Source organism: Leucopleurus acutus (genome assembly GCF_964270905.1).
Source record: "Leucopleurus acutus genome assembly, chromosome: 1".
In the NCBI taxonomy this organism is placed as follows: Eukaryota; Metazoa; Chordata; class Mammalia; order Artiodactyla; family Delphinidae; genus Leucopleurus; species Leucopleurus acutus.
This window is the reverse complement of record NC_139142.1, coordinates 130,996,034-131,020,588: the sequence shown is the minus strand read 5'-3', so window position 1 is coordinate 131,020,588 and position 24,555 is coordinate 130,996,034. Positions and strand designations below refer to the sequence as shown.

The 24,555-nt window shown below is 39.9% G+C and overlaps 1 protein-coding gene across 1 annotated transcript in view; it reads left to right on the top strand.

The window, feature by feature from the left end:
- The window catches only part of VPS13C (vacuolar protein sorting 13 homolog C), a 172,940-nt gene extending 165,896 nt beyond the window's left edge, over positions 1–7,044 (top strand). Inside the window, exons 81-83 of the mRNA XM_082842024.1 lie at positions 3,201–3,324; positions 4,679–4,762; positions 5,074–7,044. Of these exons, the coding sequence (XP_082698150.1) occupies positions 3,201–3,324; positions 4,679–4,762; positions 5,074–5,175 (310 nt within the window). The 3' untranslated portion in view covers positions 5,176–7,044. The remainder of the gene's footprint in view (positions 1–3,200; positions 3,325–4,678; positions 4,763–5,073) is intronic.
- Positions 7,045–24,555: the final 17,511 nt, after the last annotated feature.

Here is a 24,555-nt window from a genome sequence, read left to right as displayed (position 1 = left end):
CTGGATAGGTCCTTTGAGATCATCGACTCTGACCCTCTCATTTTGGAGATGCTGAAACTGAGACTTAGCATGGTTTAGGGGCTTAACCAAGTTACACAACTTCTGAGAGACGGAGTCTAGAATAGACTTTATAAGTGCAGCAGTGATACCTTTATATGTGAATTATAAATCCAGTTATGGAGGGTGAATTCATGAATCACTTTTTCTCACTAGGTTTTATTTTGGATGATTAGCATACCTTTTAAAAGGCTGGTATTATTTCTTTGTGTTCCAGTTTTTTTCTAAGTATTTTGGGAGTGGTAGATAAAAGAACTTGGACTAAACTACTAAGTTTATTTTCCTGAGATTTACCTTACATCACTTATTCTAATTATAGATTAATAATTTTCAAAACATTCTAAGTTATGTATTTTGTAGGACTAAGGCAAAGCACTTACAGTAGGTAACATCTGCATTAGATTCCTTACTATTGCATTTAAATATATTTAGGTGGCAAGGAGAGAAAGGAAAGCATTAGGGTTCAGGCTTAAACCTACAAGCTGTTACTAAGAGAGAGTTAACTAGTCTTCTGATTTGCCCATTAATTAAGAAGTAAAATATTCACAAAACAATCTAAAAAGTAGTTTTTATGCTTTTTATGTAATTCAGCACTAAGCAGTGGAAATCAGTGGGGGGGGGGTTTGTTTTCTTTTTTTTTTGGTAATATGTAATACTTTAGTGCTTGTTTGACTTAGGCATTTGGTAGGAATATTAATGTGTACATTATACATCTGTTTTTTCTTCAGATAAATTGAAAAATCATAGTAATTTGAAATCTAATCCCTTATAGAGCTTTTCAGGAGGCAATTAGAAAAATAATATTCCTGACCAATGCAATGACAGTCTCCCTTAGATATGCGTGGGTAGCCTTAAGAGACCAGGGTTGGGTGACTGAATATGGAAGAGAAGGGAATACAAGATGACTTTGCTGTTTTGGCCTGAGTACCATTTACAGTAATTTGAGGGAAACGATGATGATTTTGTTTCTGTTTTGAGCTTAATGAGTTTGACATAGCTTTGAGATATCAAAGTAGAGGTGCCTCAGTAGTCAGGGAGACATATAGATGCAGGTTATACCTGGAATAGGTATACAGATAATAGGTATACAGTTTGGGTAAAGATCTGGAGTTGAGATCTAAGAAACCATCCTGAGAGAATATGTTAAACAGAAGAAGACCAAGATTTGCACTCTGGCAAACATGGTGCAGGAGGAAGAAAGTGAAGGAGATTGAAGGTGGCAGGAGAACAATAATATTGTTCAAGAGTACGATGGTCAAGATTAGAGTTTTAAGACAGAATGGTGAATTGTGTTTGATGCAGTGATTTGTAATAGCTATCTTTAACTCTTAGCTCCATCATCTGATTCTCTACTAGGCAGGAGGTGGGGGGTGGAGTCCACTTCCTAGAGACTGTTTGGAATGTGTAGGGGTGTTGGAAGTTGTTGCAATGATTAGAGGCCCTGCAGGCGCTTAGTAGCCTGGGGCCAGGGATGCTGTACTTCCTACAGTGCACAACACAGTCCTGCAATTTCAGTAGCACCTGCGCTGAAAAACACAGTGCCAGGGGTCTGTATCAGTCCTCACCCCATTGGTCACCAAGTTCATTCAACTCTACCTTATAAACATCTAGAATCTAGCTCTTCTTCTCACAGCCAAAGTCAAAATTTCTTGAAAGCCTCCCCCACCCCCCGACCCCTGCAGAAAAAACCAAAACACAAAAATCCTTCAAGATCTGGCTCTAAGCTAATTTTCTCACCTCTGTATATATCCAATAGTCCAGCTACAGACCTCCACATTCCTCAGATAAATCTTCCCTTTTTTTGTTTAGAAATATATTTTAAACTAATTAATTTTATTTATTTGTTTTTGGCTGCATTGGGTCTTCGTTGCTGCACGCAGGCTTTCTCTACTTGTGGCGAGCAGGGGCTACTTTTCATTGTGGTGCGTGGGCTTCTCATTGCGGTGGCTTCTCTTGTTGTGGAGCGCGGACTCTAAGCACGCAGGTTCAGTAGTTGTGGCTCACGCACTCTGGAGCGCAGGCTCAGTAGTTGTGGTGCATGGGCTTAGATGCTCCACGGCATGTGGGATCTTCCCAGACCAGGACTCAAACCCATGTCCCCTGCATTGGCAGGCGGATTCTTAACCACTGTGCCACCAAGGAAGTCCCAGATCTTCCCTGTTTTGTACTCCTATATATGTTACTGCACTGTTTCCTTTGTCTAGAGTATAATTTCCCTTTCCTACCTAGAGAACTTCTTCCTTTCAAGAATCAGCTCTTAACACTACCTACTTTATCACCACGGTCAGTCCCTCTCTCCCGTGTGCCGAAAGAATTTTCTACACACTCTGCTATTGTTCTTATCTAACTGTGCTGTAGCATTTATTTGCAGGTTTATTTCCCCTTATAGCCTATGGGTACCTCTCAAGCGGAAACCTTGTCTTCTTTGTTTCTCCCGCACCATACACATTTGTAGAATGAACAGTTCTACTTTCCTAGTTTTGCTTTCTGTAATAGAAACTTTAGAATCAAGTATAGTTATATCAGTAACAAATCTGAATCACACACTGGGAAATCAATGTGGATGCCCTTTAAGGATTCTGTGAATTTTTTTTAATTGCTTTTGAGTAAAATGGGATACTCACTCTGTGATACAGTACATCAGTATTAAAGTGTTCAAACCTGATATTTATTAGTAGGCCTAACGTGAATCTGTGCTGACATTTGAGGTTTGTGACATTTCTTTCTTGATTAAAAGGCATATGTGATTGACAGTAAAAAGCAATTAATAATTTTCCAAGTAAAACATTTTCAGGGGCTTCTGCCTTTATTGCTTCCCAGATGAGAGTATAGTCTGTTCCTTATGTGTTTTAAAGAGCATGATTTCAGTTTTCTGTTCAGTTAAAAAAAATTTTAAAAAGACACTTTTCTGAATTTTGCAAGATTGGCAGAAGGGGAATTCTTAAAGGTCTGCTTTGTTACTTGTGCCATGTTTGCTCTTTATTTGACAGTTACCTTTTTTTTTTAATGTGAAGCATACGTTTTTTAGTGTGCCAGGTTATAATGCTTACTGAGCAAGTAATACTGTCCAGCAGAGTGAAATATTAGAGTAATTAACTGTCTTTATCACTACCTATGTGTTTTTGTTTCCTTTTGCAAAATAGACGAGTGTTGTGTATAAAGGAAGTTGAAATCCTAGGCCATGTGTCTGTAGACTGGCAGTATCCATTTGAAGATTTTGTACAGTCTCCTATTGTTGATGGAAATCTGCTCAAAATTTCAGTTGAGGTAAGAAAACATGAATCACACCTTTAGAACCAGGAGTTTGTTAAATGAATGGAAACCAGTGCTTTCTGACTCTGTTTTATAGTTAACTGAATAAAATGTTTGAAGTATTATTATTATTATATGCTGAAAAGTAAGGAAAGCTGTATTTGTGTTCTGTACTTTAGTTTCTGACAGTCCTTGATTGCATTGAGTGAAATATTAAATTTGTTCACTGAAAGAATTAGGTTTCTTTTTGGTAGAATAAAGCATTATTGAGTAGAAGTGTTTTTTTTTAACTTCATATGGATACTATTTTGCTATAATCTTAAATACTTCTGGAAAGATTCCCCATTTTAGGCTTTTAGGAGATTATTATAAATATTATGTCTAAAACATTCACATTTAATAATATCTGACATTTATAGAAGGCTAATGCATTTTAATTATGTAATAATGCTTTCATGTCTTTCCTCTACATTTTCTATGGAAAAACTTTTTAATTATATAGCAAGTAATTACCAAAAATGATACCCCATCTTTTGCTTAGTTCATAAACTCACTTTACTTTGAAATGTATAATTTTTATTATATATGATATAAACTTATTTTCACCTCTTTAAAAAAAACTAGAAATTACTATTCCAAAGATGGTAATTTCTATATTTTTTCCTAAACAATAATTTTTTATTGTTTAGGTTTAGGATATTTCCTAAACAATATCTCTATTCCTGAAACTATCTGAAAAATGTTTATCATAAAATTCAGTAGTTAGAGATATAAGTACTATTATCCTTTAATTAACTTTCTTTTCATACAAGTTTACAAGTAAAAGAAACTACCATGAAACCATTCCATTTTGTATTTCAGCCTTACCTCATTGTAGAGTTTCAAAATTGAAATGCCTTGGTATATGAAACATAGTTTTTAGACTAGGAGAGATTGTGTCACTATGCATGTATATTACAGTTTCCTCAGTTATCACTTTTCTTTCACATCAGTGGTGAGAATTGACTCAGTGTGTTTTACATTATATAAGAATTTTATCTATCGGCCAAGGAAATGAAGGGTTTTTTGATTTGTCAGATGTGATGAGTTACCAAGTGGTATTTCTGTAGGCTATTTATCATTGCCTGCAGAAAGCCATCATTTTATGCAGATAGATATATACTCATCCAATTTCATAAATTCTAACAACTCACATATGGAACCACTATCCTTGTACCAAAATGATTTATTTCTTATCATACCGAATATGTGTATTTGGTTAGTCTAGTGATTATAAAATAGAGTTGACATTTAAGCACTCAGTTAAAGGTTATGATTTTTTTTCTTCCCCATAATAATTTCTTTCCTGTCATTGTTTGTTTTGAAACAGAAACAAGGTCTGTTCCAAAAAAGAGACAGTGCCAATCAAGGCTGTGTCCAGAAAATTTACCTGCAGGATGTCACCACAGCAGAGGTAAATGATTTATTTTAAAGAATGCCCTCTCAGTGTTTTCACTGCAAGTTGAAATAAAATGTTATAATTAACAATACTTACTACTTTTCCCAAAAGATCTACTAGTTATAGCTTTGGATGGATATATATGCTTAAAATAATATGTTGTGGGCTTAACAGGGCAGAAGGGTCTTAGCATGACGTGTATTAACTGTGTATTCTTGTCTTTGTACCTGTGTGGAGAGCTCATACCCTTGGTTTTGTCCCTTTCTCCTCCACCATGTGAGCCTGTACTTGTCTTTACCATTCATGGTAAATATTTTGTTTTCCAGAGAGCATGTCGTGCCATTGAGGATGCATGGTCAATGAGACAACAGCAAAAATTGATGAAGCAATCATCACTGAAACTTCTCAGGCCCCAAATGCCATCTTAATCACAGATCCCAGGGGGCTGCAGCTGGGAGAAAAACCAATCACAGTCTTGTCTGTAAACCACTCTTCTTCAAGGAAGCCTTTAGTTTTGGAATTTTTTTCTAGAGTAGTTAGTTTTGGATTTTCCATTTTTCCCCCTTAGTTTTGGCTCTAATTTTGCAGCTGTGTGTATGATAGCAGTCCGCTTCTACACTGCCACCTGGATGGGTCAGACCCTTAAAGAAATATCACTTTAAACTCAGAGTGAAATTTCCATTAAAATTGTGAAACAAAGGGTAATAGCTTGTTTTTAATTAAAGTCCATACTGAAAAATAAGAAAGGAGCTTAGAATGACTAGTGTTCTGTGAGAGCTTTTATGGACAAGTCTTTGAACAAATGTTGTATATTTTGTTCAATAATTGAACTGATACAACATTTTTGGTAAACCAGGTGATTGACTTAAGAAAAACCACTAAAGGGAGGCATGACATGTTTCCTATTTTCTTTTCATGAAAGCATTATTTTCTCCTAATAAAAACACGTTTTGATTTGGCGCTTATTTTTCCTCCTTGCACTGTAATATAAAGACAAATGGAAAATCAAACCTTAAAATATCTATACTCTGTTCTCTGGAAGTTTTGGAAATTATTTACATGGTGTTTCGAGATGAACTTATATGGCATGATCAATGTGCTGATGCATGAAAATATTGCACTTTAAGTTTTTCAAGAGTCAGAAACATGAAAAAAATGAATATTTTTATATTTCTAGAACTTGTATTTTATAAGTTGAAAGATTTTTAAGGGCATCATAATTAACACTTAATTTTAATGCATATGTAGAAATGTATTTTAAATACTTAGTAGGAATAATGAAAGAGCTCTAGCTGCTTTATATATAAATAAAGTAAGGCATCTAACAACACTGAGGAAAATCATTGGTAGTATCCTTTGAGCGAGCAGGCCTGTAAGAATCAGCTCCATACACTCTCATTTTTGTTCTTTCTGCATCCCATTTGTGCTGGTCAGAGATGCACTGCCTATTAAAGCTTTTTTAAAAATGCTCAAAAGTACTTAATTTCCTTGGATGAATCTTTAAATTTGCTCATGGTTTTTAACATGGCATTTACTTCAAATCACTGAATTAATGATGAAATGAAGTTGTGCACAAACTTGGTTTGCTCTGTTTTTGTTGATATGTGTGGTAATGTTTCTACTATCCTTATTCTTGTTTTTTAAGACTGGCCTTACAACTTTAAAAAATTTTCCTGGTTATAAATTTACAGTAGACTCCGAAACAAGGGGTATAATAACTAATGCCCTAAATATTTGATATGTTATGGTGGTCTTTGCCTTTTTCACCATCACTTTTTTTTTCTGTCAAGGAAAGTATTACATTCAAAACTTCTAGCTTTAAGCAGAATTTCTGTTAATTGCACTTTATTCAAGTGTACTAATATTTTGTGCCTTTTAAAACTGACTTAATCAGGAATTTGAGGTATCTGATTATATTTTTCATATGAATCACAGCTATTGACAATATCCTAAATATTTAAGTAATTATATTGTACTGATGGCATGTACAAAACATTGAACTAAGAAAAAGTAATTTATAGAAACCCATAAATTCATCATCTCAGTTGACTCAGAAATAAAATTCCAAATATTTGTACCATTTTTATTTGATTTAATCCCCTGGGACAGAAGTAATTCATTAATAAAGTGTAATAATGTCTATTGTGTTTTTTTAAATGCTTTGAGAGTCAACTGCTTGCATCTGAGAGAAATAAAACATTCAGTGCATTGTTTACAGGTGTGAAAACTTTGTGGGTTTATGTTACATACTCAATAATACTTGCTTTTACTTTTTGTGAGAACTTAGTTTAATAGTTACAGAGAGCTTTTTAAAAATTTTTTTATTGAAGTATAGTTGATTTACAATGTTGTGTTAATTTCTGCTGTACATCAGAGTGACTCTGTTATACATATATATGTATGTATGTATATATATTCTTTTTCGTATTCTTTTCCACTATGGTTTGTCACAGGATATTGAATTTAGTTCCCAAGAGCTTTAAAAGATACTAGGCAGGGGCTTCCCTGGTGGCGCAGTGGTTAAGAATCCTCCTGCCAATGCAGGGGACACTGGTTCAATCCCTTGTCCAGGAAGATTCCACATGCCACAGAGCAACTAAGCCCGTGTGCCACAGCTACTGAGCCTGCGCTCTAGAGCCCGCGAGCCACAACTACTGAGCCCGCGTGCCACAACTAATGAAGCCTGTGTGCCTAGAGCCCGTGCTCTGCAACAAGAGAAGCCACCACAATGAGAAGCCTGTGCACCATAGTGAAGAGTAGTCCCTGCTCATGCACAACTAGAGAAAGCCTGCGCACAGCAATGAAGACCCAACGCAGCCAAAAATAAATTAAAAAAAAAAAAAAGATGCTAGGCAGGAAAAGGTTTTTCCTGGGGGTGTGGAGCCCCTTTACCACACTGGAGACCAGTGGCACAGATCTTCAATACTGAGAGAATACAGAGAACAGATGTGACCAGCTGCCACACTTTGAATTTGTGGCCCCACTTGCCATGTCTTCCATGCTTTCTGTCAGTCGCTGACTGTGGGTGGCAAGGATGCTGGGCAGGCCCACCCCTGGGAGACAGGGAGCTCCTCTGACAGCCGACTTCGGCTTGAAGACTCCTCAGTGGCCTTGCAGAACCTTTCTTAGACTGCACGGCAGTTTGGGGGGCTTCCACCCCATCTGTCTCTGTCTCTCCGTTTTTTTGTCTCCCATCCTCCACCTCCTGCCACTGGGAACTCAAACTACAAGTCTGAAGGCTTTCCCGGTACTGGGTTATCCACTAGGAAGAATAGCCTGAGGAATATAGCAAAACAGGGGCATCAAAATGTAAAAAAGCACAAAAGATTCAAAGACTCATAAGAAAAATCTGATCTAGGATGGATTTCTTTACATGTGTTTCATGATTTAGTATTGTTTTTATTTTGAATTATGTATAAGGGAGATGACTATCACCCTTTTGGTGCTGTGGGCCTCTAAATGTATTGATGTGGTGTTGTCTGGACATCTGTATTTTTCACAGTGGTTTCTGTATATTTCTAAGGTACACCTGGGACCAAAAAGTTAATGCTCTGGATTTAAAGTAATCAAACTCTTGAAGAGCTCTGCAGTTAAATTACAGAATTGCAATTACTGCCAGAGCTAGAAGAACCATCTTTTTACTGGGGAGAAAACCAAAGATTTTTAAGGGATAGGAGATTACTCATATCAAAATCATCTATCCTTGAGGCACAAGCCCTTTTGTTTGAGAATCCCTGTGAGAATGACGATTAATACTGATGAAAGAGGATTCTATGCTATGTGTGTATTGACTCTGAAAAGAAATTGAGACTCCCTGGAACAGAGGGAGCCCATTTTTCTCAGTAATTGTGCCTATAGTAGAATTTAGGCTTATCGTTCTTGAATTTATGCTTCCATTACAGGGCTGTATCATTCAAATACTCAACATTGAGCATCTCTTTGCACTGAAAAAGCCTTCGGAAAAACTTTTTGTTTGTTTTGTTTTTATATACTGCAGACCCTCTGTCCCTAACAAAATTCAAAAATTGAAAAAGCCCTGAAAGCCAAAAGGTTTTTTGTAAGTTTGCGACAGCAACATTTGACAGCAAAATCTGAACTGAACTGACATGAGGCTATTTGTGGTCTTTATTCTATTTGTGTAAATGAGTTTGGCTGTAGCAAAATTAATGTATTTGATTATGAGGTGCTGCTCCAGACTTCACTGGAGGGGTACAAGCTATGTGGTATATGAACCGTATTGCCTTTCTAAAATTTGAAAAATTCTGTATTGTGAAACACATCTGGTCCCAGGAGTTAGATAAATTGTAAATCTGTATAACCTTAAAATTATCAGTTTATTAAAGCTGCTTCCCGAATTTTGGAAATGTCATAAACTGTAGGAGAAGCCATGAGGAACAACAGGATTTTCTTCCCTCTTCAGATCGTACCAATGTTTCATTTTAGTTATGCTGGCAAATTGTTTTGATAAAGCATTCAAAGTAATTGGCATCGACATGTAGGAGACTGAAATGTTGCCATATGATGGTGCTTCATAAAGATTCATGACAACTCTGGAGAAAAAAAGACAGAAGAACATAGTCATGATTTCTGTCTCCTAGTGTATTAATTAAGTAAATATCTGGTGGATGAAAAGTTTTTAGAATTGACCTCTAGTGTGAAAATAATTAGAATGGTAATGAAATAGGCCATAATATGATCCTCTAGGTTGATAGTATCCACTAAGATAATAGTGAACACTTTACAAAGAAGATTTAATTCGTTAGTAGTATTTTTATCTGGAAGAATGACCAAGTGACTTCTCCAGAGATTGACCATAATGCTTAAATTTCCCCAGTTGTGGTTTAAGTTCCACGATAAATAATATTCATCAAAAAAAGACTTCAGATCTTGGTCTTTGGGTTTTATTATTTGTTTTTGTAGAAAACATTTACCTTATAATACTAGTTTTTCTGTCACACAAACTGCTTTCCTCTTTTGTCATCTTCTAAGCCTTCTTTCTTTATACATTATTTTATCTTTTTAATGGCACCTCTCTGGATATTATTGAATTCTCTTTATTAAGTATCAATAGATGTTATACCAGTGACTGGCACACTGCAGCCCATGGACCAAATAATCTGGTGTTTTTTTTGTTTTTTTGTTTTGGCCGTGCCCTGCGCGTCGTGTGGGATCTTAGTTCTTCGACCAGGAATTGAACCTGTGCCCCCTAGAGTGGAAGCATGGAGTCTTAACCACTGGACTGCCAGGGAAGTCCCCAAATAATCTGTTCTTGTAAGTAAAGTTTTATTGGAACACATTAGTAATGCTGTTGCATTGGTAATTCATTTGCATTGGTAATGCTGTTCCCACACTACAATGGCAGAAATGGGTAGTTGTGACAGAGACAATATGACCAGCAAAACTTAAAATATTTACTCTCTGAACCTTTACAGAAGAATATCAACCTCTACATTATACTATCAATATAAAATTAATCTTAGAGATGGGACAGAAACAAGACACTAAATAATTTACCCAAAATCCTGTGGTGAGATAGAAGCAGAAATTAGGATTCATCACCTACCAGCTTCTCTTTCTTACCTCCACCTCTTCCCCTTCTTTCTTAGACATGAGGATACTTGTGTCAATATTGAATGAACATGACTGATGTTGGCCTCTTGGATTTCTTTCAGAACCTTATACCCTTATCTCAAAATTATCTATGTATTTTCGCCTACTCTATGTTTTAGGTCTAACAGTGACACAAGCACTTCCCATAGTAGCACTTGAAATCTAAACTGGCCCTTTGTCTGAATTTTTTTTTCTTTAGAGAATTCTTACATATGATCTAATTTTTTTTTTTTTTTTTTTTTTTTTTGGCTGCGTTGTGTCTTCGTTGCTGCGCACAGTCTCTCTAGTTGCGGCAAGCGGGGGCTACTCTTTGTTGCGGTGCGCAGGCTTCTCATTGCAGTGGCTTCTCTTGTTGTGGAGCACGGACTTTAGGTGCGCAGGCTTCAGTAGTTGCGGCACATGGGCTCGGTAGTTGTGGCTCACAGGCTCTAGAGCGCAGGCTCAGTAGTTGTGGCGCACGGGCTTAGTTGCTCCGCGGCATGTGGGATCTTCCCGGACCAGGGCTCAAATCTGTGTCCCCTGCATTGGCAGGTGGATTCTAACCACTTTGCCACCAGGGAACCCCTGATCTGATATTACTGTGACAGTTTACTAGAAAATAGAGCTTTTGAGGTGTAAACATCAAGAAATAATTTTGGCTAGGACCTAAAACTTGTCTCTATTTCTAATGCATGGTCAGAACGAAGAATCAAATACGTGATTATGGTGTTACACCATAATCAAGCCATTAGAAAATTCTGTTGTTAGAGGCATGAAAAAAATGCCCAAGATGCATACTGTATCCCAACTAGCTAGGGGCTCACTGGAGGAAGTTACATGTTTTTAAGCATAGTAGGTCATATGAAAGAGTAATAATGTAACATGAGCAGGTGTTCAAAGATTGCAATTTGAGTGGAAACTGTAACATTTTAGATTCACCAGAGGATGGTGCTGCAAATGAGATAAGCAAGCACTTACTGATGGTTTAGATTAAGAAGCACACCTGAACAGGACATATCTCCCTTCCCTGCAGAGCTCTTTTGGAGATTCTTAACCTACTTTGATACTTCTGATCAAATCTTCCTTACTTCATTCAATTCACAGTGATTCACACTTACAGAAGTAGTGGGGGGGGGGGGGAGGAGGGCATGAATTAGAGTATTAACAGAGTTAACTTTTTCATTAAAGATTTCCTGGACTCTGCAGTGATTGGAATATCAGTAGCTGTGTAATGGAAGTAGTAGATTTTTTTTTTTTTCTTTAAGCCAAGATAAGGGAGTCATACTCCTGAGAGATTCTGGAATAGTTAAAGGTCTGTGTGACATTTTAATATATCTGGAATTATTGACCGGAAATACATTGCAGGAAATAACTGCTTGCCCATGTAAAAGATTCCTTTGGTTAAAGTTTAGAGACCTAGAAAATGCTCCTTCGGAGCTGACCCCAAATGAACAGAGTGGAAATTTTGCATGACTATTATGACAATCTAGGTGGTGAATGGATACTATTGAAAACATTGTTTTGTAAGGGCCATAAAGACTGATTACCCATGACTTAGACTGGTGAATAAGAATATATTGCCTGTTCTATTTAAAACTAATGACTCAATCAATTAATGTTAAATTATAATGTAGCTCTTTTAGAAACACCAATAATGCTTTTATGTCAAGTGGATTCATTTTTAATTAGTACTATCACTCTTTTTGGAGAAAATAATTCCCTTGGGGGCCTTTGTTTTAGTTGTACTTCATTTCATAGACTGATAATAGTCCATGGTTGGAAGGTCCTTATATTAAGCATAGATCTGTTTTCCTGTGGCTGCCATCCTTTGAACTCAGTCCCAATCCTTGGGGCCATTAGAGTAAGAATGACTTTTTATACAGATGAAGTCCAGTTATAACTGCTCTTTCCTCTGCTGGCTGATGTCCTTCTCATGGGATGAATTTCCCCCAGCATTACACATGTATTCCTAGTTCAGAGAGAAGAAATACAGGTTTTGTTTTACATGACGGAATGTTTTATTAAACTCTGAGAACTTTTATTTTTACAGCTGAAGACGTGAAAACCATTTACTCCCTTTAGTCCCACATAATAGGTGAAAACCTTCAACTATGTAAATTACAAATTAAAGACCTAATTCCAACTGTAAATCCAATGGCTTTAAATTCTGGATACTGAGCCTACCTAGTAACTCTGTTTATATTGTAAGAGTAGTTGGAAGTCCCTTTAGTCACAGATATTTTAAGCCTTTCATGATGGAATCATAGAATCTTTACGAAATTATATATTACCATCTTCTTGACCTTGGATAAAACCACCCATCCTTTAGTGAATGATTCTTTAAAACAACGACCTTATATAAATGGAAGCCTGTATATGGAAGGACTGAGTAATAGAATTGAAGGCTGACCTCATGTCCTGCCAGTCATTCAGTAAAGCATGTAGGTCTTCAAGTTCTCATCTCTTTCTACCTAAACCATCCCTGATTAGACATAAGTTCAGGTCATCCCATAATCTTGATGGCACTTCCCTAAATACAACATTCATCCATGTCCCTCTCAGATGTGGTACCTGATCTGAGTGAGTGTTGCCAGAGACAACTTAGGCAGACTGGTACCTGGGCAATCCCATATTTTCTACTACCTTTCTAATAGTAATAGTATAAGTATCCCAACTGATTAATTACTTACATGAAGTAAAATGTCCTCACTATTGTACTGCTTTTCCTCTTGATTATAACTTATTAGTCTTGTAACTTCTATTTATATAAGAATGTTATTATCCCTTTTATCTCTTACTAAAAGTAAGAGTGAATTTGTGTGCTACTACAAATTTAAAAATCGAAAGACCCTGAAAAAAATCCCTTTACCTCTCTCAGTCTCAGTTTCTTCCTTTGAAAAATAAGACCTCTGGACCAGATCTGCCTTTTTGTGCTCTGCATGGATTATACAGTTATGGACAAAGTGATGGGTTTTAACATTGTTAGTTCCAAGTGTGAGATGTGTTACTTCAAGGAGGGCTTATTCCCTCTTTCCCACAATATCCCCATAGACATATGTATGTTTTAATGACCAATGAGGTGTATGTGTGTGTGGTTTTTTTTTTTAAACCACAAAGCCTTTATTTTTTTATTTTTTTTGCATTTTGAAAGTTCTCATTTTTTATGGTAAATGTGTTCCAGAAAAGTTGGATGACAGTAATACAGTATTTTAATAAACAAGAACATTTTGGTATGCTATGGGAAATCTTTTTTTTTTTTTTTTAAAACATCTTTATTGGAGTATAGCTGCTTTACAATGTTGTGTTAGTTTCTGCTGTATAACAAAGTGAATCAGCTATATGTATACATATAGCCCCATATCCCCTCCCTCTTTGCGTCTCCTTCCCACCCTCCCTATCCCACCCTTCTAGGTGGTCACAAAGCACCGAGCTGATCTCCCTGTGCGATGCAGCTTCTTCCCACTAGCTATCTGTTTTACATTTGGTAGTGTATATATGTCAGTGCTACTCTCTCACTTCGCTCCAGCTTCCCCTCCACAAAGCCTTTAATAGAAAAAGAAGAGGAAGTGTGAGGTAGTGTGGCTAGTCATCGTGTGTGAGAATGGTCTGGTGTGGAGGGGGCAGAGTGCTAATAGAGAGCCCCCTGGATGGCCTCTGAAGAGGAATGGCCTAGTCTAGGGCCAGCTTATTGCTCTGAAAATGGAATCCTGATCTTATTTCTCAGAGCTTTACCCTTAGCAGTGCCCTATAATTGTCTTGGGATCCAGGCTGTGTAATGCAGTCATCACGTAGCACCAGGCCAACCTAGGTTCTCCATGAGATAACACTACAATGGACTGAATTCAGTCCCCAAAATTCAGTTGTTGAAATTGCAAGCCACAAGGTGATGGCATTAAGGAGTTGGGGCCTTTGGAAGGTAATTAGATTATGAGATTGCGGCTCTCATGAATGAGATTAGTGCCCTTATGAAAGAGACCTCAAGAGATCCCTTGCCTCCTTCCTGCATGTGAGGACACAGCAAAAAGGCACCACCATCTTGTCTGTGAAGAAGTGGGCTCTCACCAGACAGCATATCTGCTAGCACCATTATCTTGGACTTCCAGACTACAGAACTATGAGAAATAGTTTATTGCTTATAAGGCACCCAGTTTATGGTATTTTTGTTATAGCAATCCAAATGGACTGAGACAATCACCCCCTCAGAAGGCTCCCCTGCTGCCCAGCCCTGTCACCTGTAACTTTGTTGGAGTCCTTGCTTTGGAGAAAAGATTACAGATATTACCCATGTGGATTAATTTGCACAGGTTAATTTACCAAATCAGCAAAAGGGTTGGATTAAATTATCAAGAAATTAGAAAAAGAAATATCCAATAAAAAATATTAAGTGGATGTGCTTTAAAAGAAGGATTAAAAACAAGATACTATTAAAGAAAAAAGAAAGAGGCAAATTAGAATGAGAACCAAATAGATCTTCTAGAAATGAAAAATATTGAAATAAAAAAAATCAATGGACAGCTGAAGCAGGAGGGAAGGGGGCAGGGCACAACCTTTAAAAGAATGACGTAGCCCAAGGACATGACATAAACTGATTAGGACCAAATAGGTCCAAGATAGCAGACCGCTAGACCTTGAGCCTCAGCAGGCACTCACTGTAACACATCCGTAAGCTAAATGACACACCCACAGGTGCCATGACAGTTCCAAGGCCAAACCATCAGAGACCAAAAAGTGGGTGGTGGCCCAATTCTTAGAAATCCCCTCCCCTTCCCCAAAGTAACTGGAATACTCCTCCCACTCATTAGCCTATGAAATTACCCTGCCCATAAAAACTGACAACCGCATTCCCTGGGGCTGCTCTTGCCTTCTGAGATGGCCCACACTCTGTGGAGTGTGTTTCTCTCTAAATAAACCCACTTCTTACCTATCACCTTGTCTCTCACTGAAGTCTTTCTGCCACGAGACATCAAGAACCTGAGCTTAAGTCCTGAGACCAGGTGTGTGATCTCAGTTAAAAGACTGTGGGTTCAAGTCCCAATCTGAGGGCCACAGTTTCAGAGCGACCATAGTAAATTAAACATAGCTAAAGTAAGAATTAGTGGATTGGAAGATAGAACTGACTCATTATATTTCCTGGAATGCAGTAGAGAAAAAGAGATGGAAAATATAAAACAGAAGTTAAGCAACATAGAGGACAGACTGAGAATATCCAACGTATTTCTAATCTAAGTCCTAGAAGGAGAGAATAGAGAAATGGTTGATGTATTCCAGAAGAGTTTAAGAAAGATTTGATTTGACAAATGCAGGAAAAAAGGTGAGCCCAGAGCAGGATAAATAAAAATAAATCCAAACCTAACACACATTGGATTGAGACTATACCAGTGCAAATACAAAGAGAAAAATTGAAAACCAGATAAAAACATATGACTGACAAAGGATCAATGATTAGCAGAATTCTCAACAATAGGGCCCTGGAGGCAGTGGCATATCTACAAATTGTTGAGAGAAAACCAACTGTGTACCTACTTGTCTTTAATCAGCTAAATTATCATTCAAGAATGAGGGTTAAATAACTCCATTTTCAGGGAAAAAAAAGTTTTCCACTTTCAGATCCTTTTTTTAAAAATTACTAAAAGATGACCTTCAAGAAACAGGAAGTTGAACCCCAAAAGTGATATCTGCCATGATTTGTTCTTCACAAGTAAAAGAGAGATCGTTAGCAAAACGGCAAAATGTCAGTATCTGTTCAATCCAGGTGATAAGGACATGAGTATTTATAAGATTATTTTTCACACTTTATGTACACAAAACATGTCACATTTAAAACAAAGGAAGGGAGGGAGGGAGGGAGGGAGGGAGGGAGGAAGAAAAGAGAGAGGGAGAGAAGAAAAGCATGGCCTGATGGCCAGGATAATATTTGGACTGAAGAACTGTTAGCAGAGCCAGGGAAGTTGGACGCCCTCATCCTTGGATGAAGGGAGCCCAGAATGTGGAAGGGCTTTCTCTCCGCAGAGCTCCACGCACTCTCTAAAGAAAGGACTGACCTGCAAGGGGGTGGCTCCTGGTGAGAGGGGAGGCTGGGAGGGAGACAGCAAATGTTGAAGTGACTCTGGGTCTTGGCAAATGTCAAGGAGGGAAAGCAGGGGAGAGGGGGAGGACCAAATACATAATGGATCTCCGCTGGGGATGTCTGCTGAAACAAAGCAAGATGGAACCATGCATGGAGCTGCTCTCCCTCCCCCCATGCAGACAACGCAAAGCAAAGAAAAAAGAACAGACCTACAAGGGGAGGACGGGGTTGGAGATGTGACAGATTTGACCGTAATGGGTTTAGCAGACTGGATAGAGCTGACACTTAGATGGTTCTGTGGGGATTGGGAGGATACCAAAGAGTCGTGAGCGGCTGAGTACACTGAGAAGCATTTGGGAAGCCTTATAGCGTAAAGAGGGCTGTATTTTGGGCGGAGGTGAACAGAGGGGGATGCGCTGAAAGTCTTGAAAAGAATTAATTAGGTTCCCGTCTCTCTAGCCTCTCACAGCCAGCTAATCTCCCTTCTCTGGACTTCGAAGGAGACAGGTGTGCAGAGGTGTGATGGGTGTGGCAGTTAGTGCCCCAGAGAGATCGACCTCAGTTTGAGGTGCTACACTGAAGATGGAGAGCACCTCAGGGAGAATGAACATGTTATGAAGCAGACCCCCCGCCTGCTTCCCCTTCTTTCCTCACGCTCCCCAGACACTGGCTGTCAGGACGGATATTCTTCTCCTCTGGAGAAACTGATTTTCCCAAGAGATTTCTGACATTTGGGGATGTTGACATTAGAGATTTCTGACATTTGAGGGTCTCCCAGCCAAAGGGGCTGGGTCTGATTCTGACCCGGGGATGGCAGCTGCAACAAAGGGGACCCATGAACTTGGGAGACGAGGCCCCCTCGTTTTACAGAGCGAGGAACTCGGTCCCAGGGAAGGCGGGCCTGCCCACGAGAACAAGGAAAAGAAGTCAGACATCTGCTACTACACATAGTGCAGGTACTTGTTTCCTGGAAGAGAGAAGTGCTGTAAAATGGAACGAAAAAACAGACTGTGCAGAAGGCAATATTTAAAGAAAGTCAATTCTTTTGCTTTCAGGTACAAATGGTTCAGTCACTTAAACTAGGCTATCAAAGTATGGTCTGGCCAGGGCTCTGGGGGACCTGCTTTAATGAATCAGATAAAGTTGATTCATATCTCATATAGCGAGTGATTGTCAATTGCTGCTTCTAAGGTAATTGAGAATGCTTGAAAGGTAAGTTAAGTGATAGTTTACACTCTTAATTAGCTCTACCTAACTTTTTAATTTCACTGATAGAGCAGAGGCTGGCTTGAATCACTTTGGCAATCCACACTAAGGAGGTTTTCTGCGTAAGAAAATATTTCTGGATCTACTATGCCTGACAGGAACCTAGTTCGAATTCAGAAAGCTTCTGACCTTCTGCGGGCCCTCGTTAGCATTTACATTGGCAGCCCAGCCCCAAGTGTATCTCAATTTAGCCACCGATTAATCATTTCCATTGGAAAACTCCCCCTTCTAAAGCAGGACGCACATATTTGAAACAGACATGTCTTTGGGCTGAGCTGATGAATTAATTAAGAAACCAGGCCTTTGGCCAGTTAGCTTGTTGCTTCTAGAAACGTTTGTTTTTGATTCAACCTCTTTGTCAAAACAGCGATAAACACGGATAATGTGGCCCCCTGTAGAAAGATAATCTTCCCCTCCTTTGCTCTTTGAGGAAGCTTGCCATGTCTTTTATTCTTCCTGGGACAGAATATGTGGAGTGCCTTTGCGTAAAGAAATGCTGCACGTCTCCTTCCAGGATGGTTCTTGTCTTTGTGGGGCTGATCATCCAAACGGGAGACCCAATCCAACACAGACCATAGTGGAGGGTATGATTAGGGGCAGCTCCGACGACTCTGTTACCTGCATTTGATTGCACCTTTTGATTTTCACTTCTGTTCCCTCAAATCCCCTTTTGTAATCTGCCCCCTTTTCCAGTTACCAGGCGCCGAGCGGAAGAGACTCTGCACTCACCTACCTCGGCATGAAGCGAGGCCCATCACACTGCTTGTTGTGTTGGCCTGGACTACCCCACTCAGAGAATGGGGCAGCTGGTTAGCCATTGTGGGAGAGAAGAGCTCTTGGGATTTATCTTGAAGATGCTGCTTTGCTGAGATGTGGGCATGCCCTGAGGCCCCAGCTGCACAGGCATAAGAAAGGAGCACCGGGGCTTCCCTGGTGGCGCAGTGGTTGAGAGTCCGCCTGCCGATGCAGGGGACCTGGGTTCGTGCCCCGGTCCGGGAAGATCCCACATGCCGCGGAGCGGCTTGGGCCCGTGAGCCATGGCCTCTGAGCCTGCGCGTCTGGAGCCTGTGCTCCGCAACAGGAGAGGCTACAACAGTGAGAGGCCCGCGTACCGCAAAAAAAAAAAAAAAAAAAGAAAGGAGCACCAGTTTGCAATGGGAAGGCCTGGGTAGGGGTCTCAGGGCTGCCCTCACCTCTCTGAGCCTGTCTACCTGATGGGCACCTAACAGATTGGTTCTGAAAGCCCCGCCAACCCTTTAGTGCAGTGAGTGGTTTGACCCAAGAGTAAAAAGCCCTGGTTGCAGTGAGCTTGGAGTTCTTCTAAAGAATGGCAGGTACGTTTGTCCTTGGTGACATTTAGAGACTTTGCTAGGGATCAAAACTGCAACCCAGAAGTTGTTAGTACAGGTCAATTAAAGAAACAGTCAGTGAGCACCAACCATGTGTCAAACCCTGCACTGGCTGGGGACCCAGGAGTAACCAGTCTCTGCTTATCTGGGCCATTTGGCCTAGGGAGGCACCAAGGTAAGGAAGAAACAATCAGGTCTAAGGAAACTTCCTCATTTTCACTGCTCTTGAAATTTTGAGATTAAAATTTCCCTATTTTAATTCTATTGCCATAAAGTAAACATATATTAATATGTGCATAATTATCATTAATCTAAACACACTTGAATTGTACACTTCAGAATTAAATTAGGAAGCACAGTCTTACAAATGCAAAAAGAAAATGGATGGGTATGCTGACGGATTTAGTTACCTTTTATAAACGCTGAATTGGCTTCTGGAATTAAAATAATCATATGTGTCTCTTGAAGGGATATTTACACTAACAGTTTATAAATGCTAATGAAATTCCTCCTAGATCAAGCAGCCAAACCTTTAGACTGGAGGCATTTAATTTTAGGAAAGGTGAAGTTTAAGATTAATTAATCATTTTAAGTTATTTTTTACATTATTTATAACGTTTTAGAAAATGTTCCAAAGAAAAGCCGAAGTCTTCTTTTTGCAAAGAGCATCTCTAAATGTGTTTTCAAATCTGTTACTCAAAAGCTGTGCTTTTGATAAATTTGGATGTTGTGTCCTCCTGGGAATATTCACCACTGTTTTGTGTACAGTTTGATTTTGGTCTTCAGAGTTCCAAGTCTATTTGTGTAATTTGGATTGGAGACACTATTTAGGACATTTCTAAAGACATCTTTGTATGAAAACTTTCTGCTGAATGTTACTACTACAGTCTTTTCCTTTTAAGCATTTACTTTATATTACTGCAACGTTGGTTGTTATTTCTCCTTTTTCATTTCTTATTTTGTTTATTTGGGTCCTCTCTCTTTTCTTCTTGGTAAGCTTGGCCCAAGGCTTCTCAAGTTTGTTTATCCTTTCAAAGAACCATCTCTTGGTTTTATTGATTGTTTCTATTGTTTTTTTAATCTCTATTTTATTTATTTTCTCTCTGATCTTTATTATTTCCTTCCTTCTGCTGACTTTAGGTTTTGTTTGTTCTTCTTTTTCTAATTCTTTTAGGTGGTAGGTCAGGTTGTTTATTTGAGATTTTTCTTGTTCTTTGAGGAAAGCCTGCGTTGCTATGAACTTCCCTCTAAGAACTGTTTTGCTGCGTCCCATAGATTTTGTATGATTGTGTTTTCATTGTCATTTGTCTCAAGGTATTTTTTTTTTTTTTTTTTTTTTGTGGTATGCAGGCCTCTCACTGTTGTGGCCTCTCCCATTGCGGAGCACAGGCTCCAGACGCGCAGGCTCAGCGGCCATGGCTTACGGGCCCAGCCGCTCCACAGCATGTGGGATCTTCCCGGAACGGGGCACGAACTGGCGTCCCCTGCATTGGCAGGCGGACTCTCAACCACTGCACCACCAGGGAAGCCCTGTCTCAAGGTATTTTTTAATTTCCTCTTTGATTTCATTGTTGACCCATTAGCTTTTTAGTAGCATGTTGTTTAGTGTCATGTAATCATATTTTTCTCATTTCTTTTTCTGTGGTTGATTTCTAGTTTCATGCCATTGTGGTCAGATTAAGCATTTACTTTAATTTGACTTTTCTGATTTGAAATTCTGTTTGTCTTAAAAAATATTTTTTCTTCAGTCAGCATCCTCTGGTTTAGGGTAATTTGGAAGTAGGCTGTCCTTGCCAGCATTGATAGCATTTATACAGGAGGCAGTAAAGCAGAGTGGGGAGATCCTAGGCTTTTCCACAAGATGGGTGTGGTGTGAATCCCTGAATGATCATTTACTGGCTCTGTTTAGTGTCCTTAACAATAAAATGGAGATAATAATACCTGCTTCATGGGGGTGTTGGGAAGATGAAACGAGATTGTGTATGCAGTGTGTTTGGCAAGGTGCTCAATGCTCAGAGGAACCAAGTACAAGATGTCTAATAATTAAATCCTAGTGGTCTTTGGTCTTATAATTTGACCCAATATTCCTATTAAATATCCATATTCAAATACTGTTATTACATTTAGGTTGTATCAGTATCAAAAACCATGCAAAAATATATCATAAACAAAGATTAATAACCCTTATATACTGCTTAAATAATTCCATTTTGATGACAATTTTTAAACTTACATGAAAATGTAGGCCCACCTCCGTGCATGCCCACAAAATAGGAAGAGTGTGTCTGCTTGAAGCATTACTGGAATCTAGTTCACAGGAATGGGTGTGCGCTGCAGAGTGGATTTTATGCTTTAAAAGGACTAATAAAAAGACCAAAACACTTTGCAAATGAAATGATCCGTTTTAAAAAGAACAGCCACTATTTGTCTCGGTTTTCAGACCTCCTATTTGAAACAGCTGTGTCTGGATTTGATGCCCAGACTTGAAAGTTCCCTGAACCAGGAGAACCATGTGAGAAACACATCACGGGAGCCAGGCTTCCCAAAACCCAACTTCATTGTTTTTCTTGGAGGTGGAGAGAGCTGCTGTTCAGAAAAATTTCCAAGGTTTCTGTGATTTGTTATGAATCGAAGGTCGTTCCCTGGACTGGATCGTAAGAGGCACCAGGGTCTACTCTCCGGTCAACGTGGAAGCGGATTTGTGCTGGCAATTATGTAGCAGAGGAAAGAGAATCTGGGAGAAAAACTCACTTGGCTTGCCGGGGTTAGGTTTCATTTTGCATCTGTCTTTCCCTCATCTTCCACTAGAGGGCGCCCAGCTACCAGCTGTGCAAGTGCTCCAAGTAGGGGTCTTTTCCCATCCTGGTCCAAGGAGACAGCTGGGGCCAGCTACAGACTTGGGAGGATTCTGGGTCCAGCCTGGGGTTCAGGGCTCCCTCAAGAGGTCACCCTCCAACTCCCTGGGGAGGGCGGAGACTGTGAGAGCCCTGCACTTCAGGACTGGGATCCCAGAAACCTCAGTGAGGGTTTCTCATTTTCGATCGTCTTTCTTTGTTTCAAAGGGGCACTGCAGGGATGACTTACGACAGATCCCATGGCTTTGGGGACTGTATTTCCTGAACCCCAATTGCCAGACCCCTGCAAACACAGATGTCCTTATGGGAGCAATGGACTGGAATATTTGAAACCAGAACTCAGGAAAATCCAGAATAGATGTTTTCCCTGATCAGGGCAAGCTCTCTGTCACAGAGCCCCTGGGTCTCCCTGCCCCCTGCCAGTGTTGCTTCCGCATTGGCATTTTATGGGTGAGCGTGATCACTCTTGACTTAGAATTCTAATTAACAGGTCACTGGTTCATAGTGGGCTCCCTCTCAGCATGCTCTGTAAGCAGGAGGACGTGATGAAGGTCTCCCCCATTCTTTGTTTCTCCTGGCTCTGTGTTGGAGGACCTAATTTTGAGCCACCTACCCCTGTATGAATTACTTCTGCCACCTTGAAACATTTGATGAGAATGACCAGGAGCCTAGTTTCCACTGCACTTTATGCCTTACTGCATACTTTTGCACACATGTCATTTGATACAACTATCAGGCATGACTTTTACCCCTCCCACTTCACAGATGAGAAAAACAAGGCTCAGAGCAAGTAAGTGCTGACATTCCGACTTGAACTCACATAATGTGATTCGAAAGGGATTGCTCATGTTTGGGTTTGACTTAAGAGAAAACCTCTGACTCCCTGACCTTCACATGTGTGTGTGTGTTAGCAGGAGATTGTGACATTTCCTCCAGATACTCTTCAGAAAATGTCAGTGATGTCTTTTTCCTGGAAAGGTTGAAGGGCCTCCTTCCTTGAGGCAGGAGGATTAACTGGACAAAACCCTGGAGGTGGCTTCTAACCATACTGTTCTGTAGAACAAAGCACTCAGAAATAGACGAATCTGTCCCTTTTAACGCAGGAACATTTATGGGTAATTGTACGAAAACAGGCAATTTCCAGTCCAATTAATAACTACCGTGGAGCCTTTTAGGAGGTGCTCATCTCTATGATAGATTAAAAAATTGTTTTCGGCTTTGCGACTTCATTGTTCTGGAGCCGGCTTCTGACCCGTGTGGAAGGTGCAGTTCTCCCAGTGGCCACAGGATGGCGGATTGACTTAAGCTTCTTACTCGCCTTTCAGTGTCAGGACAGGAAGCTGGGCTCGAGTCAAAGGGAGCAAAGTGGAGCAACTAGGAGTTTGTTCAGAGTGACATGGACTTCACGTTTATAAACCTCTTAAAAAGGGAGCAGAAAGATCTCTGTTTCCAGAACATCAGTGTTGGAAGGGAGCGAGGAGACGGGGTGCTCGATTCCGAAGCAGTGGAAGAGGCCCTTGGAAGGAGCTCTGAACGGCCAAGTCAGACCCACCCGATGGCCCTCGACCATCAGAGGATGCTGAGCAACCTCTGTCCTGGAGAATTCCAGAGGTGCCACCTCCCCCTCTGTCTGAACTTTCTTTCCTGGGACTCTGCTTTTATAGATTGCTTTTCCCCATTTTAAAACTCATTATTTATGAAAGGTTTAAGTGTGTATAAAGTGAGGGGGGAGGATAATGCAGAGTCCAATGGAACAACAATCCATTTCCGAACCCCACATTTGGACATATGTTTCTGATGTGCATGGCTGTATTTAAGGGAATAGTGAGAGAATATTTAAATGTGGGACTAATTTGGACTCCCTGGGACATGCAGGCACTGCACACACACACACACACACACACACACACACACACAGCCCACGATGGGAGCATAGAGGACCCTCTACCTGAAGGGGCCTGCTGTGAGCATCACAGTGCAGGTGTGAGCCACAGTCCCCGGATGCTATGGGCCTTACTGGGCTCCCACAGGTAGATAGAGAGGGCTGGAGCCCGGCAGGTCCCACGGAGGCCGGCGAAGAAGCCCTGGGCTTTTACCTCCTGCAGTTCTGCCAAGCCCTGGATGCCACTGTATAAAGACAGCAGAGCTTTAGTGCCATGAGCTCTGGTCCTCTTAGCAAGATTATCAGAGGCAATGTTGAATTTCACCGTGAGAACATTTTTCAAGCCCAACTTGAAGGATGGAGGAGTCTCTAACATTTTTTGTAGAAGTGATTAATATTCATCTTCTCATATTTGAGATCATAGACTTGTGTGTGTGACTGTGTTTTGTGTATGAGACACACACACGTATATAACACACACACAGAGCACAAAATGGGGGAGGTGTTGCTGCTAAAGCTTCAGAACAGAGGCTGCATATATTTAGCTTCTTTCCTCCTCCAGTGTTTGCTTTTGTGTCCATGTTTATGTCATTCATTTACTAATCTTTTGTAGATATTCAAAGAACACCTACTGTGTGCCAGGCAAATTAAAACGAATCAGAGTCATGCTTATTTTTAGAAAAAGACAGACCCCTGGGAATCTGTCCTTTGTTTGGCAGAAAAGCAGGGCCATGCCGTGTGGCTGAGCATGTGAGCTGGGGCTAGGCTGCCTGGCTGTGAATCCCGGCCCAGGCTCTTCC